We start from the raw sequence: 17,355 nt of genomic DNA, 5'->3' as shown, positions 1-17,355 counted from the left end.
ACATTTTCATTTGAATTTTTCGAAGATGCTTTTAGATGTAAGTACCTATCCGGATAAGACATGTGGATTTCCCTAAAACGTAAATTCTCGAACTTGAACTAATATAAGAAATAATCCTGAATTTTTTGGTCAAGTCTAGGGTTCAGCGTGACAGCTAGTCTGTAGTGCGTAGATGTTAGTCTGGATTAGCTATAGAACAATCCTAGCTTTGCCCGAGCGGACTTTTTGACGGTTAAGTAATGGAATTTCGAAAAATCCTGAAAAACGTAGATTGCTAACACTTGCTAACCCAAATATCAATTTTTTTAATATAACTTGAAAAATGAAAAACTTTCATCTGCTATTTAACGCCTCAGGAGAATCCTTCACTCATATCCGTCCTATGCTAAGAAGACGACACACTAGTACCTCCCATACCTGGTCTTCATCTGCGCCTGGTAGAGGTCTGAGGAGCGCGCGCGCTTGGGCGGCGGGGTGCAGGGGGCGCCCTCGTCGGGGCGGCGAGTGCGGCGGCCCTCGCGCGGCTGCGGCTCCCGACCCTCGCGGGACCCTCCGCTGCCCGTCTCTGTCCATGATGATGCTGACTGGGGGGAGAAGTTCTGATGAATGGGCTGGCAAGCTGCTTAAAGTGTCTTTTAAAGGAATCTTATACTGCTGCAAGTTTATCGACTTCATCCTTATGAAAAATTACCAAAACTGGGTATGGGGGGCAGCGTAATAATGTTGGACTCCATGATGTCCTCATGCTTCGGAGTTTCATATGACGATCTTTCCATGATTAATATTTGATGAATCACGTATAGCAGCGAAATCTAATCCTAGGTATTTGTTATTTTAACAAGTACAAGGCATGAAAAGAGCTGTGTTAAAAAGTCTGGAGAGGACGTGGAACAACCGGCAGAAGCAAAACTGTACTCGGTCTCACTAATGGGCAACAATACGCGTAGTGAAACTACCCATTTCCATCGTCGTAAGGAAAACCTAAATTGAAAAATGAAGCTGAATTTGAAAGGTGTATGGCAACTTGGTAGGTAGTTACGCTTACTGGTGAAGCCTTCTGGTCCAGCGTCGGCAGCGGTGCCGGTGGAGGAACGTCCGTCAACCCTCGGACCTGCAGCAGCTGCGCCGCTCTTAGGAACTCTTTTAACTGCTCTTGGCCTATGTGGACCTCGCCCTGGTACATGAACCTGGGGACAAGTATGGCTATGTAGAGATTCAACAGACAGGACAAAGCTCAAACTAAAAAAATACTCATTTGTACGTTACGGATAGCGGCAATCTCCAAGCTTTTTTAATTTTATTTTTTAGGTTTCCGTACCTCAAAAGGAAAAACGGAATCCTTATAGAATCACTTTGTTCGTCCGTCCGTCCGTTGTGTCTGTCAAGAAAACCTACTTAGAGGGTACTTCCAGTTGACCTAGAGTCATGAAATTTGGCAGGTAGGTAGGTCTTATAGCACAAGTACAGGAATAAATCTGAAAACCGCGAATTTGTGGTTACATCATTCAAAATAAAAGTAAGTGTTTCAATTTTCAAAGTAAGATAACTATACCGAGTGGGGTATCATATGAAACTTTATCTGTACATTCTTAAACAGATTTTTATTTATTTTTATGTATAATAAGTAGTTTTTGATTTATCGTGCAAAATGTTGGAAAAAATACCCGAGTACGGAATCCTCAGTGCGCGAGTCTGACTCGCACTTGGCCGGTTTTTTTAGCTTCAAAGTGACCAAAATTGAAGTGAATAAAATTGTTCAGTAATAGAAGTAACACAAATGTCAAGTGAGATGTTGAGATGTACGCAACTACCCACCTTAGTAAACTTTCCATGTCTTTGTCGTGAACGTCTCGCAGGATAACAATGGGGTGCTGGCACGGGTTCGCTTTCAATAATCTTCGGAAGTACGGACTGCAGGCTGATAGCACCACCTATAGGACAAAAGGTTTTGTTTAAAAAGTGCTTTGTTAGATGAACGCGTGCAATCTAACATGGAACACCAATAACCTGGCATGGTTAGGTGGAGGTCGACCTAGATTCGCACTAAAACCTGAGAGGTGTTTTAGATTCGTCTTAGTTTAGGTAGTGAAAAGGTAACGCAGGAACCTCCAGACTCCGGTCCTAATATCAAAATGTTAGCCAATGTTACGAACTTGGGGTCACAATTCCATCCTAAGTTTTTCAATCGATATTTACGCTTTCTCACGCAGTTCACGGAGAAGAAAATGACGTTAAGAAATCTGCACTGCACGGTTCAGGAAAATTTTTGGGGTCACGACCTGATCTTTCATGCTTCCTGATGATATGACTTCCGTCACGTTGTTGCATCATTTCTCTCTACTGGAAACCGTGCTGAAGGTGACATTGCAGAAGAGTGTCTCAACTATTTCCTAGTATGTTTATTTTATCAACATCTATTCCTTTTCAAAGTTCAAAGCTTCTTAAAGCTGGATAAAGAAATACCTGACGTTGATGGGTTTCGCAAATTCATTAGAGTAGCGTATGGTTGTCATTGCAAGTTTGTAGGACCGATGGGCATTGGGGTCCCAAAGAAACTGGAATAACGTCATTCATCGTACCGGAAAATGCTAGCATCGGTAGAGCCGACCCAATATTAGGTGAATTGAGGATACCAAGGCTCAAGCGTCCATCTAGACGATGAAGATGATTGTGACTCGGCCAATACCAAGCAAGTACAGTAGGACAAAGTTACCTTGTGCGCTGTGAAGGTGGCGCCGGCGCATGCCAGCGTGACGTCCACGAAGTCCTCCTCGTCGCGCAGGCGCCGGAACGACGACACCATGGCCGAGTGGAAGTCGTTCCAGCGCAGCGAGTACTGCTGCTCGCCCGCGGCGCCGCCTGCGTGCAACCGAGCTGTTAGGAAGAATATTTACTTTCAACTATTATTGCTCAAAATGCTCCGAAATGGGGAGATGCGCAGGAGAATCAAGGTCACTGATAGAGCCATATTGTGCAAGCCTCAGGGCGCGTTTGGAACCCTTGTAGCTTAAGTTTTAAATTAATTGAATTTCATGACAGACTAGCTGATGCCCGCAGCTTCGCCCGCGTGGATTGGTCAGAACCTCTGCAGCATCAGGATTGAGGTGTTGGAATCCAAATTTTTTATGAAACAATGTCGCAAAGTTTCTCTATCGATTAAAAAAGAAATGACGCAAATCGGTTATGTTACACCCTGGTCAATCCTCTACTTGTATGTGAAAATCCCGTTAAAATCGGTTCAGCCGTTCCGAAGATTAGCCTTTTCAAACAGACAGACAGATAGACAGACAGACACACAGACAGACAGACAAAAATTTTAAAAACGTGTGATTCAGTTATGGTATCGTTCAAATAACCATATGACCTTAATATGTGGTAGTTATTTCGAAATTACAGACAGACACTCCAATTTTATTTATTAGTATAGATACAATCACAAGGGCTCGATTGGTGTGGAGTAGGTACAGCTGTAAAATGACAGCTACATTGGCACGATAGCAATCAACTCTGATCGGTTGACGCTGGTTCACTATTGGTTACAATGCATTATTGCACCAAGAATAACACAAATTCAGATCACAACAATTGCGACTGTAATAGTCATTGATGTAGGTTTTCCGGAATCGACCTATAGGATACTAAGTACAGTCTATGTTATAATCGCAAATCGCAATCAGTTTGACTATGACGTGATAGGTACTTTCTCACATCATCATCGTTTAGCAGCTTTTGTGGGTCCTAACCTCCTCCACAGTTTTGACATTCTCTCACTATTCGCAAATGTGGCATATTATTGTAAATTGTACATTTGAAAAGAGCAACCGCCGAGTTTCTTGCTGGTTCTTCTCGGTAGGAACAACATTCCGAACCAGTGGTAGATTATTTTGACGATTCAAAAGCACTTGTAAAAGTTTAATTGAATAAAAATAATTTGAATTTGAATTTTGAATTTGAATATGCACTGCTGCAGAAATAATACCATAACATTACGCCAATCACAACAATTGCGATTATCGCATTGTGAAAATCACGATACGATACGCCTATGTCAAAAATAAATTATTTCTCAGTGATTATTAAATAGAGGGTCTTCCAAAATACGTAAAATCCACGTAATTTGTTAGTTTTAAGTGTAATAACCATTTCAAATTATCGATTATGCCAAAAAAGTACGTCCAATCATTGTGACGTCACTTGCCAGTATTTCATAGAAGCTCGCTTGTGTTCTGACGTCTGATAAAAAGATACTGATTTGACTAGTTAGTAGTTGGCAAACACCGGATTGTTATCCTCCCAAGAAATCTATAACCCGGACGCAGCCGTTAATTGATTCTCATCTCTACATCTCATTCATTTGTTTGGCCATCAACTTAGAAAGTGATTTCTTGGGGCTAAGTTAGCGTGAGAAATTAATGTTGATAAACAACCTTAGACACATTAATAAGATAATGTGTTAGGTAATTTAATATTTTATCGGTTTTTGGGAAATTGCATTCAGTCGAATAAAAAATCCTTTGCCCAATTATCATAACTAGCTCACTCTCCCCAGCATCTCTCGGGTGGTCATTTTTTGGGGTTCCGTATCTCAAAAGGAAAAAAGGAAGCCTTATAGGATCACTTATTTGCCTGTCCATCTCTCAGTCTGTCTGTCTATTGTATCCATTACACGTCTGCTTTGCCAATAAACGAACTAGGTACGAAGTAAAAAACAATACATATTTGAAAATGGCGCCATGCAGCCGCCATGTTGAATTTTTTTCAAAACAATTAAAGCTAGTGTCCAAATCTGTTCAGGCATTTTAAGGTTTTGATTTGTGGATAAAAAATTAGCTATCTTTACCTATCAGCAAATAGGTACTTAAAATATCAAACGCAGTATGGTACATAATGTCACCTTCACATTTCACATGCATATACCGTGGTGACCTTTTACGTAGCTTATATCCCGCATGCAAAATTTCAGTTGAAAAAAATTCGTCGCGACATTTTTGAAATTGTAATTGTTTGGTAGGTATACTTATAAATAATTTATACGCAATCTGAATTATTCCTAGAAGGTACTTGTGATAGTCTGTAGCCAGGCTAGTCTCATATGTTTCGAATCTTTCCTAAAGGTCATTGGTACGAACTTTGCCCGTACGACAATTAGTTATAGGTACCTATCTACTTACTCGTACCCACCTACCTACTCATGGGTAGTATTATGGGAAAATGCGTAACTATCTAGGTATGACAATTTAAAAAACCGGCCGAGTGTGCACTGAGGGTTGCGTACTCGGGTAATTTTTTCAGACATTTTACACGATAAATCAAAAACCATCATGCATAAAAATAAATAAAAATCTGTTTTAGAATATAGGTACAGGTAAAGCCCTTTCATATGATGCCCCACTTGATATAGTTAGTTATCTTACTTTAAAAGTTAAAACACATTTATTTATTTTTTAATTTAAATGATGATTTCATGATTCTAGGTCAACGGGAAGTAAGTACCCTATAGGTTTCTTGACAGACACGACGGACGGGCGGACAGACGGACGGACGGACGGACGGACAGACAGACAGACAACAAAGTGATCCTATAAAGGTTCCGTTTTTCCTTTTGAGGTACGGAACCCTAAAAACGGACTATACTTACTTAATAATTGTTTTATGTTACCGTAAATGGGAACGGCGCATTCATGTATGATCCCTCAACCCTCCCTTGCGAGGGTGTTCGCGTTGATTTACTGACGCGCCGAGCGACGTATGATATTGTTTGTATTTTATTTTTGTTTTCACTTTCAGACGTGCATACCACGACTGCGTTAAAATAAATATACCTATTTATATGTTTGTCATGTTATTAGGGTTCCATACCTCAAACGAAATAACGGAACCCTTATAAGTAGGATCACTTTGTTGTCTGTCTGTCTGTCCGTCCGTCCGTCTGTCGTGTCTGTCAAGAAAACTTCGTCTACATTTTACCTAGGTATAGATATGCACTAAATTCAGTGACATTAATTCCCAATTTAATTTTATTATTTCAGTATTTTTCTATTTTAATTAAATACAATTAGCTCGTTTATGTTTAAATGGATAAAATGATATCCTATATTATGATGAATGATAATAATGATTAAAATAATATTTATTACAAAGATAGATATATTTTTAATGAATTCTAAGTTTCACTTAAAAATGACGTACTTAAGTAGTAAAAGTAACCCTAAACTGCACAAGGTATTACACGTAGATTCCTATAACATTAATGGTATTTTAGATACCATTTATTTAATAAAATTAAAAATTAACTTTATTAAATAAATAGAAAAATTAAACTTCTTTTTGGATGAATTAAAAATAATATTTAAGCTTCTTAAATAAAATTACTGAACGCCTTGAAAAAAGGGACAAAGAGCAAAGAGAATACATTTCTGCAGAAGGAGACGAATATCACACCAAATCTTGAAATAAAAGCGACGTCATTAAACTGGTACCCCCTCCCCCGTCCTGGGAGATCATCCCAGGACTCGGGCTAGGGGCGGGGGCGGGGGGTGAATATCAACGAACTCATGTACGTACGAGGCGCGAGTGACGGCCGGTTACGCTCATATAGATTCTGTTGGTAAACAATTGCGTATCGCGTTGTAAAGTGGCAAGGAGTCATCACGCATTTTCACTTTTTGCACGCCCATAAACACGATACTTTTGATTTTGTGATCGCTTTTGATCGGATATTTTTTTTTTAGTTTTTGCGATGCAGGAGCTCCGCGCAGTTTCGATTGCATACCTATAACAGGCTTTATTAACCGACTTAAAAAAAGATGTAATTTCTCAATAATTCGACTACACGTTATTTTTTTATTTTATTTTTTTGTATGTTTGTTACGCGATTTTTCCGCCAAATGTGAACCGATTTTGATAATCCTTTTTTTGTTTGGTAGGTCATACTTCTGAAATGGTCCCATTAGGTACAGTTTGGTGAAGATCTGATGAATATATTCGGAGGTGGAAAACAGAACTCCTCAATGGATAATAGTAGGATACCTGTTCACGATCAGTGTACCTAATAGCTTAGTAAACAGTAGGTTTTTAACCAGACATAGCATAATATCTTAATACAGTGGGGCCACTAAAAATTGTTTAATTAAAAAAAAAAAAAAAACAAAAAACCCCTGATTTCAATAACCACAAACACTAAACGGTAAAAAATAATTTAATTTACTACAGAATATGTTTGTAGTTATTGAAGTCGATTTTTATGTATTTTTTGATTTTTTTTAAGGAGTGTATAGGATACATTATGTATGTACGTAAGTAAAAGTTACATCATCGTATCCTTAGTCTTTTAATTTTTTTACTTGATCATTTACGGTTCACCAAAAAGCAACATTGCTAATTAAATTGTATGTCCTGTCATACATTTTTCGCAAAATTATTTATCCTTACAAGTACAGGTTCGGACACACCCTGTCAGCCGGCAGAAGTCCGTATAGGGATTTTTTCCTCCCCTGCAGAAAAAATAAACAAGTACAGGTGTTTGGGCCCCAAAGTGCTGGAATGGAGAGCTCGCAATCGGAAAGCGCAGGCCGATCGCCCATTTTAGTGGAGTGACGACATCAAACGAGTCACCTGGAGCCGCTGGATGGGTGCAAGACATTGGCGTGTGAAAATCAAAACAGGTATGTCTAGTATTGGACATCTTCGTCTGTGTCGGTGTGAGCTGGCGGGCGTGCTCTCCCTTTTTGGAGTGTTTTTTTTTTGTTAAAACTGATTGGAAAACACTCTAAGGGGGTGACGTGCGTGTAACGGCGAGCGCCGGCACAGACGGGGTCCATACTTGTATAGTTTAACTAACTTGTTACAAATAACTACAAACTTGACATTATAGCTAATCTTTGTAAAGCCAGACGAGAGAGAGAAAAAAAGCATTGGACATCGGACAGTTGACGACGAAGACGACATTAAGGGGCATGAGACCGGCCTGCCCGCGAAATTCAAATTTAATTTGGTTTTTCGCAATTTGTAAACTAATACGACAACGTAGGCTTATGGCATTCTGATTCCGACAGTGGCAGTATCATCCTCACAGGTTTATATAAAAATCTTTACTTGAAAAGGTCCAGTTTAAGAAATTAATTAAAGTATCGACTATTCTCACAAATTAGTCGATACTTTAATTAATTTCTTAAACGTTTTAGTTTTTTTTTAATGATTTGGCGTTGAAGTACTTGACTAGACAATTCTCAATTAGGTAGGTAAAGTAAGTAGATGTACTTATGTCCGGAGTAGGTTATTATAATTCTAAAAAGTATACTGAAAGATTTTATTGGTCTACGACATATTGACAGCTTTATTGGTGTGGTAGTGGGCACTTTTATCATCAAGATACGATCGTTAAGTAAGAATATATAATTTGTAAGAGGATTGGCTGATTTATTCGATACTGAAATTCAAATGAAAATATTATGTAAGTATGTGCACCGTCACCTGTGATAAGAATTTACGAAACACCTAAAGCCATATCCGTAAAATCTCAGACCAGTAAATTAACTCAAATGATCAAAAACTCATTATAGTCATTTATGGTCTGTAGTTTGTAATTTGTATAGTAATCAGATTCATGAGAAAGCATCTAAATGTATAAAACTCAAAGTTTAATATTAATATTGGATGTTACAAGCATAAAAAATTAAACTACAAGCGTTCTTAAAATTTGTTATTAGACTGTCTTTTATTTGGTAAGTAAGTGGACATAGGTAGATACCTAAATCTAATTTCAATGACAACAACGAATTCATAAGTTCAGTTGAGGTTGATAAAAAAGACGTAAAGTAAGATACGATTGTAATGAGTAGATATTTAATAAGTTTAACTAAAGCAGAACCAAACGATTATTAGAAATTATTATCCAGCAAAATAGCCATATTTTTCATATCGTTAATGAACAGCTAAACTAGCAACTAAAATAGTTAATATGTATAGCAAAAGAAAAAATAACTGTTATATCGGATCTAATACATAATTGTACTAATTCAATGAAAATAAATAAATCCAACTATTATAAATAGATCTATCTATTGTAGAAATCCTAACAGCAAAAATATGAAAACGTAATAATGAAAAATTTGAAACAAATAGAACAATACTTAACTACAAATTAATCATTCCCAAAAAATTACTGTTCTGATTTGATTCTTCATTTAGAAATTGCTTAGATAAGTACGTTGTGGTTTAATAATTGTAATTTTACGTATGAAATAGTGAAATACAGCCAATAACAATTGCATATTATAATAGTTGGAAAATAATATACTGAATATAAGAATCTTTCTTTCAGAATATAAGTATAATTAGCAGCCTAGGTAATCAAAGTAGCTCAGAAAGTCTATTTTGGTTCGAATTTGTGCACTATTTTTCATTCTTTAAACTGCATGTGATTTTTTTGCCAATGCCAATTTCGTAAAAAATTACTGCCATCATTTTTGAGTTCTAATATTAATAGGTACCTATAAGTACGACTAAATGTTTGTTTAAATATTGTTACTATACCTATTACCTACTTACTTTTATACTTAACTAGACATGTTTCTCATTCCATAATAAAACAAATAAGATTAAAATTGCTGTAGACGATAGGTACCTACTGTCTAGAGGAATTTCGTGAAAGAAAAAGTTCGCAACTAAACAGATTAAAATATTATTGCTGTTATTTTGAGCAGTGTTGTTCAACTATAGAAGCCTCAATAGCTCAACCGGTAAAGAAGTGGACTGAAAACCGAAAGGTCGACGGTTCAATCCCCGCCCGTTGCACTATTGTCGTACCTACTCCTAGCACAAACCTGACGCTTAGTTGGAGAGGAAAGGGGAATATTAGTCATTTAACCTGGCTAATATCCTTTTTTTTTTTAAACTATTTTTTCTATTTTATGCAAGACGGATTGAATTGTTCTAGGTATTACTTTTCTGAAGATCTTGCCTAGTTATCTAAGAAGCTTGTACAAGTCGCAAATGGCGAAAGAATAGTTACATGTTTGTCCAAATGAGAATGTTCAATCTTTTCCTATTTTATGCAAGACAGATTGAATTGTTTAGGCATTGTTTTTATGAAGATCTTGCCTAGTAATCCAAGAAGATTGTTCATTTCGAGAATTGCGAAAGAATACATATTTGTCCAAATGAGTATGTTCAACCATTTCCTATTTTATGCAAGACCGATAGAATTATTTTAGGTATTGTTTTTCTGAAGATCTTGCCTAGGAATCCAAGAAGTTTGTACATGTCGCAAATGGCGAAAAAAAAATATTTGTCAAAGTGAGTAATTCGGGAAAAATATATTTTAATTCGGGGAAAAACAGATAATCAAAGTGATTAATGAAGACATACATACCGGTCTCGGTCGCCATGGCCGGCTGCTCGGAGGGCGGCACGGCGCTGTCGGGGCGTGCGCGCACGCTAAACAGATCCGCTCCCGCGCATTCCACGCGAGCCCCTAGCGTCGCCACTTTTGCGATTGTCACTTCTCCGTGCTTTATTTAATCTTTGATGCGTTTTACTTTTTTTTTCAGCGTCCGCAGACTCGCGTTCCGTTTGAGCGTCTGTGTTTCTTTTTTTTTATTAAAGCTTATGTTGTGAGTATTGGTTTGAGTTCTGAAATAAATTTTATACTTAGGTTGTAGAGTTTTACGTATGTAATTAATTTAAATTTTAAATATTTACATAAGTATGTTAAAAACTATTTAAAAAGATAATAATAAAAATGTTTAGATTTTGATGAAAAGCGACGGGATGTTTCGCATTTTTGGTGGTTATTGTTAGGTAGGTAGGTACGTTATGGACGGAAACGTGTTTTGAGTTTATCCGGTTTGTAGATAGAGTTCTTGGATTCTTTCGGCGCATTTGGGATATTAAAATTTAAGTAAGTTGCTAATTTATAAATAAATATTTTTAAACATTATCTGCTAAATTAAATTCGCTAAAAACTTACTTAATATTTTATTTATATAAATTTAATGCAACAGTTAGTTACTTTCATTAATTTCTAATATCTTCTCTAATTAGAATTATCTACTTTGGTATAACTAACTAGGTAGATACTTTAGTGCCTACTAAGTTAGATGTAGATATTTTCCTAAAACTGTGTTAGCTATTTATGCCATTTATTTAAATTATCGTAACTTAACTAAAATTAACATGAAGTAGGTGTTTGTTAAGTCTTATAATAAAAACCAATAATGTACTTAAATGTAGAAAATAAATAATGACTTAAAACCAAAAAATGATTTTAGTAAAATAAAAATCTAACAATTAATTAAGTACTTACAAATTATTTAAAGAGCAAACAAACCAAATGCACTCAATTGCATAACACAATTAAACAAACAATGCAGTTGCACCTATTTATACAATGTCTAATTGAACAGTAATTTAGGTAATCAATATTAACAGTTAATAGTCGATTAATAAATAATTAATGTCGCAACGAGAAACAATCCAAGCACGTAAAAACACATCCACGTGACCGGTGACAATGAGATTTAAAAACACATTACACGCACGAGCACTTGGGACTCAACGCAAAAATCGTCGGCCGCGGCCATCGGGGCCGCTGTGACCGCGAGGGTGTTAATTTAGGGCCGGTGCAACGATCGATGGCGCGCCCTGCACAATAAGGGAGGAGCGGGCAGATAGAAATCAATACGATGTCCATCATCACTTGCACCCTGCCCTCCCCCCGCGACCTGCGCCTTGCATTTTCCCACCCGGGAAATGCGAGATGCATTTTCCTCTCTACCATCCCATCGCTTTTCACTGCCACATTTTTTTCCTAAATTATTAGACGCGTTCGTACTTTTTTTTTCTAAATTTCGCGGGACGATTTTTTTTCCGGAGACGAACGTTTTGTGTGAATGCACCGAGTGTTTACGTTTTTTGGGAGATGAACGCGCGTTCTGTCCGTTGCGCGTCACGCGGGCGACTGTCGCCCCGCCACTCGGCCGAGAATAAACAGCGGGGGTGGTTGCGGGGGGTCCGCGGGCGAGGGGGGCGGGGCAGGGCAGTGCAGCCTGCACGCCCACTGCCGCCCTGCTCGAGCGCTGGCTTCGAGTCGCTACTCGCTACTCGCGTCTCGCTGGACAGTACACTCGCATGAAAGCTCTCGCGAACTGTACTGTAGTGGTGTCGGGGTTGAGACACGGTGGCGCTTTGATGGAAAGCGCAAGCCGTTTGTTATTTGTAGCGCTACTTTGCTTGCGCTAATAAGCTTTTACGTTCGTCGCGTTTCGTCCGACACGGATTTTGAAATTTATTAAATTTATTATTTTTGTTAGTGAGGATAGAAATAAAGTTTTAAAAGCTTAATATGATTCGTTTTATTATGGTTACCCGCCTGTTTGTTTGCTTGTTATTTATAATAGTATTAACCTACTTATATTTAAAAATATACTAAAATGATTAATTAGGTAAAATTATTAATTTAAACAAGTTATTACCTCTCTTTTAACTTTCTTAATGTCTAAAATTGATTGTTTATTTAATGTTCAATTAAATTTATTTTTATTTTAATAATGAAGTTTGGTACAAACATTTGACAATAGATAGTTAGGTACTTATTAAGTATACTTAGACATAAAAGTAAAATCCTAAAGTCCTAAAAATAAAAAAATAAAAAAATTATCATTTTAAAATTAATGTTAACTTTTTTCAACATATTTTATTTAACTTGGTCAAGAAGTTCAAAGAAATTATTGACTTCTTGAAATTAAATAATAATTATTATCTGTATGTTTTAAACATGGATTACAAATACTTAGCCACACGGATAATTTTTGTGAATCCGAACATGTTTTGCGTTAAGTAGGTACCTACTTAGGTGCCTACCTACTTTTAGGTTACCTAATAATTTGTGCGTTCCGAATTCAGGCAGCGCAATGTAGGGCGGTAAAATTACAGGCATAACAAAAATTGAGAGTTTTTATTAGTCTGCTACTTACGTGTTTCCGATTTTTGTTTTTTTATATTTAGAAGATGTTTTTTTAATTTATAGCAGGGTGGATGATAGAGACAACTTAAGTTTACCATACAAGGTAGGTACCTACCTACTTACCTACCTACCCTTGCCTCTACCTACTTTGGTACTTATTTCAAATTCAAATTCAAATTCAAATTATTTTTATTCAATTAAACTTTTACAAGTGCTTTTGAATCGTCAAAATAATCTACCACTGGTTCGGAATGCTGTTCCTACCGAGAAGAACCAGCAAGAAACTCGGCGGTTGCTCTTTTCAAATGTACAATTTACAATAATATGCCATACTGGATACAAGCAATTGCAGCGCCGTGTATTGCTGGAGCGCATCAAATCCTAGCTTTTTTGTCATGTTCATTTGTTACACGTAGCTCAAACACGTACACGTATTTCAAAATGTTTGTTACACGTAGCTCTAACTTTTCGAGTTAGGAATGTGGTACGCCGTAAGTAGGTCTATGTATGTGTGTTTCATCTTCAAAGCAATCAAGACGTAGGAACTAGGTAGGCACCTAGATATCGCTTGCTTTAATGATGAAGGAAATCATCGTGAAGAAACCTGCATGCATGAGACCTCTACATAACCCTCAAAGATGTGTGACATCTGCCAATCTTGGCCGCGTGGTGAAACACTATGGCCAAAACCGTTCTCATTCTGAGAGGTGCTACTGCTCAGGTACGGTCGGCCTCAGAATTCGAGTAGCAATTCCGCGAAACTATTGCATCAAAAATCTATCGCACTTATGACCTTTTTCTACAAACACGCCACACACCTAACACATGTGCATAACCGTGTCACGCGAATATGATCATTAAAGAGCTAAACGACTTACGGCGTTTGACTGTAGGTACCTACCTAGTGGTCTGGCGATGAGTTGAGATGATGTTAATGAAGAGTACTTAGGTACGAATCTAAATGCCTCTATACTTCTACCTCTCTCTCTGGCTCTACCTAATGGATTTTTCCCGTGGGACCTTTAGCAGGGCCGTAGGACCTGGGTTTGGCAGCACAGTGGGCACCGCTCTTGTTGCAGTACATACTTACCATCTAGTCAGTGGCGTGCAGCTCCTAGAGATATAAAAGCACTGTTTACCGAAGAAACAGTCTGTACCTCCTGTGATGAGTGATTTAAGTCGAGTTATATATACCTAAGTACCCTTTTTGTGATTTTTACAAGAAATTATCAGAATAAAAATTGGGATTTTTTTGGTCTAACTCACTTTTCATCATCTACCTATTGCAGTTTCAGCGATAATTTTGTGCAAAGTGATTTATAAGTGGCAGGATTTTGAAAAAATATCGTGAATACCTATAGATTTTCAAGTTGAAACCTCTACCTAATTTCTAAGTAATTTCTGCATACATTATTTTTCGTGTTTCGGTGTGTAAGTGCAATTATATAAATTTCTCAGTATATTTATCTTGAATATTAATATAATTAGAGTTTGGTATATCACTTTGAATAGATTTTTCTCAATAAGTACCTAGGTGCAGATTTTGCAGAAAATAGGGGTAGGTACTGATAAGTAAAACAATCTCATCTTTGGGGTAGTATTTTTATCACCTAAAGCGCAATTGCTCAATTTTTCCTCCTTCTATTCCTCGACTCGATTGTGTGCCTCGACTTCGCCTCGGCCCACATTTAGACATCCGTCCAACAATGCCTCTTTTGCTGGCCGCTGCAGTAATATACCTTCTTACTATCGTTTTAAAAGAACACACGTTGGCCACAGCGTTGGCCACGCGTTTATCTCAATACAAATCCAAAGCAAGAAGGGCAAGTAGATACTCAAGAAACCCCATCGCGCCAATAATGGTAACGCGCACCGCTCGGCGCAGTACCATCTATTACGTACAACTATCATTACGGCACTATTGATTCCTAATCCGCACTTCCTGATGTTACGTAACGGGGGGGTTGGCACCCCTCCCCGCGACCCACCCGCGACCCACCCGCGAGATTTACAGCGCCCGTTTGACGAATGATTGGCCGGACCGTTGTTGTTTTGTTTTTGGTGCGGAGTTCGGCCGGCGATTTCGCTGTTTCAATACTTGTATCATTTTAGTGGATGTGTATTCGGCGTTTTGATTTTCAGGGTGCCAAGTGCCAACGCGACCCTATTACTAAGCCTCCGCTGTTGATCCGTCCGTTCGTACGTATGTCTGTCAGTTGGCAGTATCTCGTGAACCGTAATAGGTTCTTAAAGGTTGAAATTTTTACAGAATGTACATATTTCTATAGCCGCTATGTCAACAAATTATTATTAAAATTTCAAAATTGCTGCCATAAAAATTAAAAAAAAAATTAATTTAAGTGTTTTTCTTGTACGATGGTACGGAACCCACCGTGTGTAAGTTAGACGCGTAAGTACTTGTATAACTTGAACGATTTTTGTATCTATGCAGGTCTAGAAATTTGTGAAATCTATATGTATAAGTAGGTTGGTAGGTAGGTACTTAGGTAGGTACCTACCTACTTTGGCTTTAGTCCACCACGCTGGCCGAGTACTTACTTGACACACCTTTGATATTACTATGAAGCATCCCAGGCATACAGGTTCATTATTATCATGAAAATATCGTTAGTTATTACTAGTAATTATTATTATTATTTTTATATAATAATAATTACTAGTCGCCATATTATTTGCTCTAGGTATGTGTCAATTGTCATGTCGAAATTAGGTATAAGTATGTCTAAGGTAGCCTTAGGCTTAGACTAAGAATTCTTAATCTAAGGTCTAGAATTTTTAAGTACTAATGCTAATACTGAGTAAGTACAACGAATTATTATATAGTACATCCATGGGTTTACTCTCAGATTAAGAGGGGTCTCTCCGTCACTCGCTCCATACAAACGTAGTTCCAATTTCATTTGAATATTAAGCAACCAAAGTCCATGAAATTTTGCAGACATATTGTAGAAACTAATATCTATGCTATATATATAAATTGGAACTACGATTGTGTGGAGTAAGTTACGGAGAGAACCCTGTTAAGCACCAAAATCGTACTTTTGGCATGGCAGGTGACACATAGAGCAAATGTGGCGAGAGCGTTCTCAAAATATATGCACTATAATATGTTTTAGGCACCTAGTGTGTCTATTTCTAATTACATTTAGACTGCATAGCCTGTGTACCGGCTACATACAAATCCATGGCATTTTGTCAAACTAACTATAATGTCTGAGGGGGCTGTCACCCCTACACCATGACAGATGACCGCGGGCGATGACAGGGGGTTAATGAGGACCGGGGGGTTGAGATTTATTAAGCTGCCAACTTTTTATTCGCAGGTTTGTAGAGTTGTATTGAAGATTTGTAGAGTTCTAAGCGACAAGATGTTTTTAACCCCCGACCGAAGAAGAGGGGTGTTACAGTTTGACGTGTATCTGTGGCATCGTAGCTCCTAAACTAATGAACCGATTTTAATTTAGTTTTTTTGTTTGAAAGGTGGCTTGATCGAGAGTGTGTTCTTAGCTATAATCCAAGAAAATCGGTTCAGCCGTTTGAAAGTTACCAGCTCTTTTCTAGTTACTGTAATCTTCACTTGTCGGGGGCGCGGCGTTATAAATTTTTAATTTACACTTGTTGGCTCTACTGTAAACTTCAGCGATGCAGTATATTTACTCTTATCTCGAGCAGAATTCTGAAGAGTATTAGTATTCTCTGGAAGAACTGATGGCTTAAATTGAAGGTGACTACCGTCTCCTGGAAATACCATAAAAAAATCACGCCATACTCTACCACATGGTGGTGTGGAAATGAGTTATTTAGCCAAAACGAGTGTTGGAGTGGGCTTTGTGGCGCTCGTACGCTGAAACTATTGAGTCTACAAAAAAAATTGTAGGAAATTGTCTCTAGTTTAATTGTTACATAGCCATTTTTATCGTAAAATGAGTAAGAAAGAAGTTATCGTGAAAAAACTGTTTTTGGGCGCCATTTTTCCAAGATGGCGGCGCGAGCGGCAAAGGTATGAGGTGGCAAAATAAAAATTCGGAAAGAGCACATCGGAATCTATAAAACCACCAATTTGCATAACCTCTTGAAAACTTTCCAGATAAGCCCCTTTTTGACGACCAAATTACTGGGCTACTTAGCGGCCTGTTATTTTGCAACTTTGTTTACTTAGATCAAGTGCGACCACATGACCGTAGCATAATTTTTTGCCTGAAAGCTGTGATAGCCCAGTGGTTAAAACTGGCTCCAATTCGTGAGGTCAAAGGTTCGGTCCGGGCACACACTTCTAACTTTAAATATACACCTTTGATACTTAGTTACCTGTTATCTGCCAAAGACACGATGATCCAAACTTCATACTAGTCGCTGATCGTTCCTCCATG

At 37.7% G+C, this 17,355-nt stretch overlaps 1 protein-coding gene across 7 annotated transcripts in view; it reads right to left on the bottom strand.

Moving 5' to 3' along the window:
• Positions 1-11,954, bottom strand: part of LOC123865578 (protein abrupt) — a 30,885-nt gene extending 18,931 nt beyond the window's left edge. For 3 of the 7 annotated variants that reach the window (XM_045906713.1, XM_045906722.1, XM_045906751.1), the window contains exons 1-6: positions 11,330-11,706; positions 10,373-10,632; positions 2,714-2,874; positions 1,816-1,931; positions 1,046-1,187; positions 418-584 (exon numbers count right to left, since the gene is read on the bottom strand). In XM_045906713.1, coding sequence (XP_045762669.1) covers positions 418-584; positions 1,046-1,187; positions 1,816-1,931; positions 2,714-2,874; positions 10,373-10,388 — 602 coding nt within the window. In that variant the 5' untranslated portion in view covers positions 10,389-10,632; positions 11,330-11,706. Of the gene's footprint in view, positions 1-408; positions 585-1,045; positions 1,188-1,815; positions 1,932-2,713; positions 2,875-10,372; positions 10,633-11,329; positions 11,707-11,833 lie in introns of those variants that run through there. The other 4 variants (XM_045906698.1, XM_045906741.1, XM_045906707.1 and 1 more) reach the window with 3 other exon arrangements.
• Positions 11,955-17,355: the final 5,401 nt, after the last annotated feature.

The sequence above is a fragment of the Maniola jurtina genome, chromosome 1 (genome assembly GCF_905333055.1).
Source record: "Maniola jurtina chromosome 1, ilManJurt1.1, whole genome shotgun sequence".
NCBI lineage: Eukaryota > Metazoa > Arthropoda > Insecta > Lepidoptera > Nymphalidae > Maniola > Maniola jurtina.
Note: the sequence above shows the minus strand (reverse complement) of the source record. Positions and strands in the feature narration are given on the sequence as shown.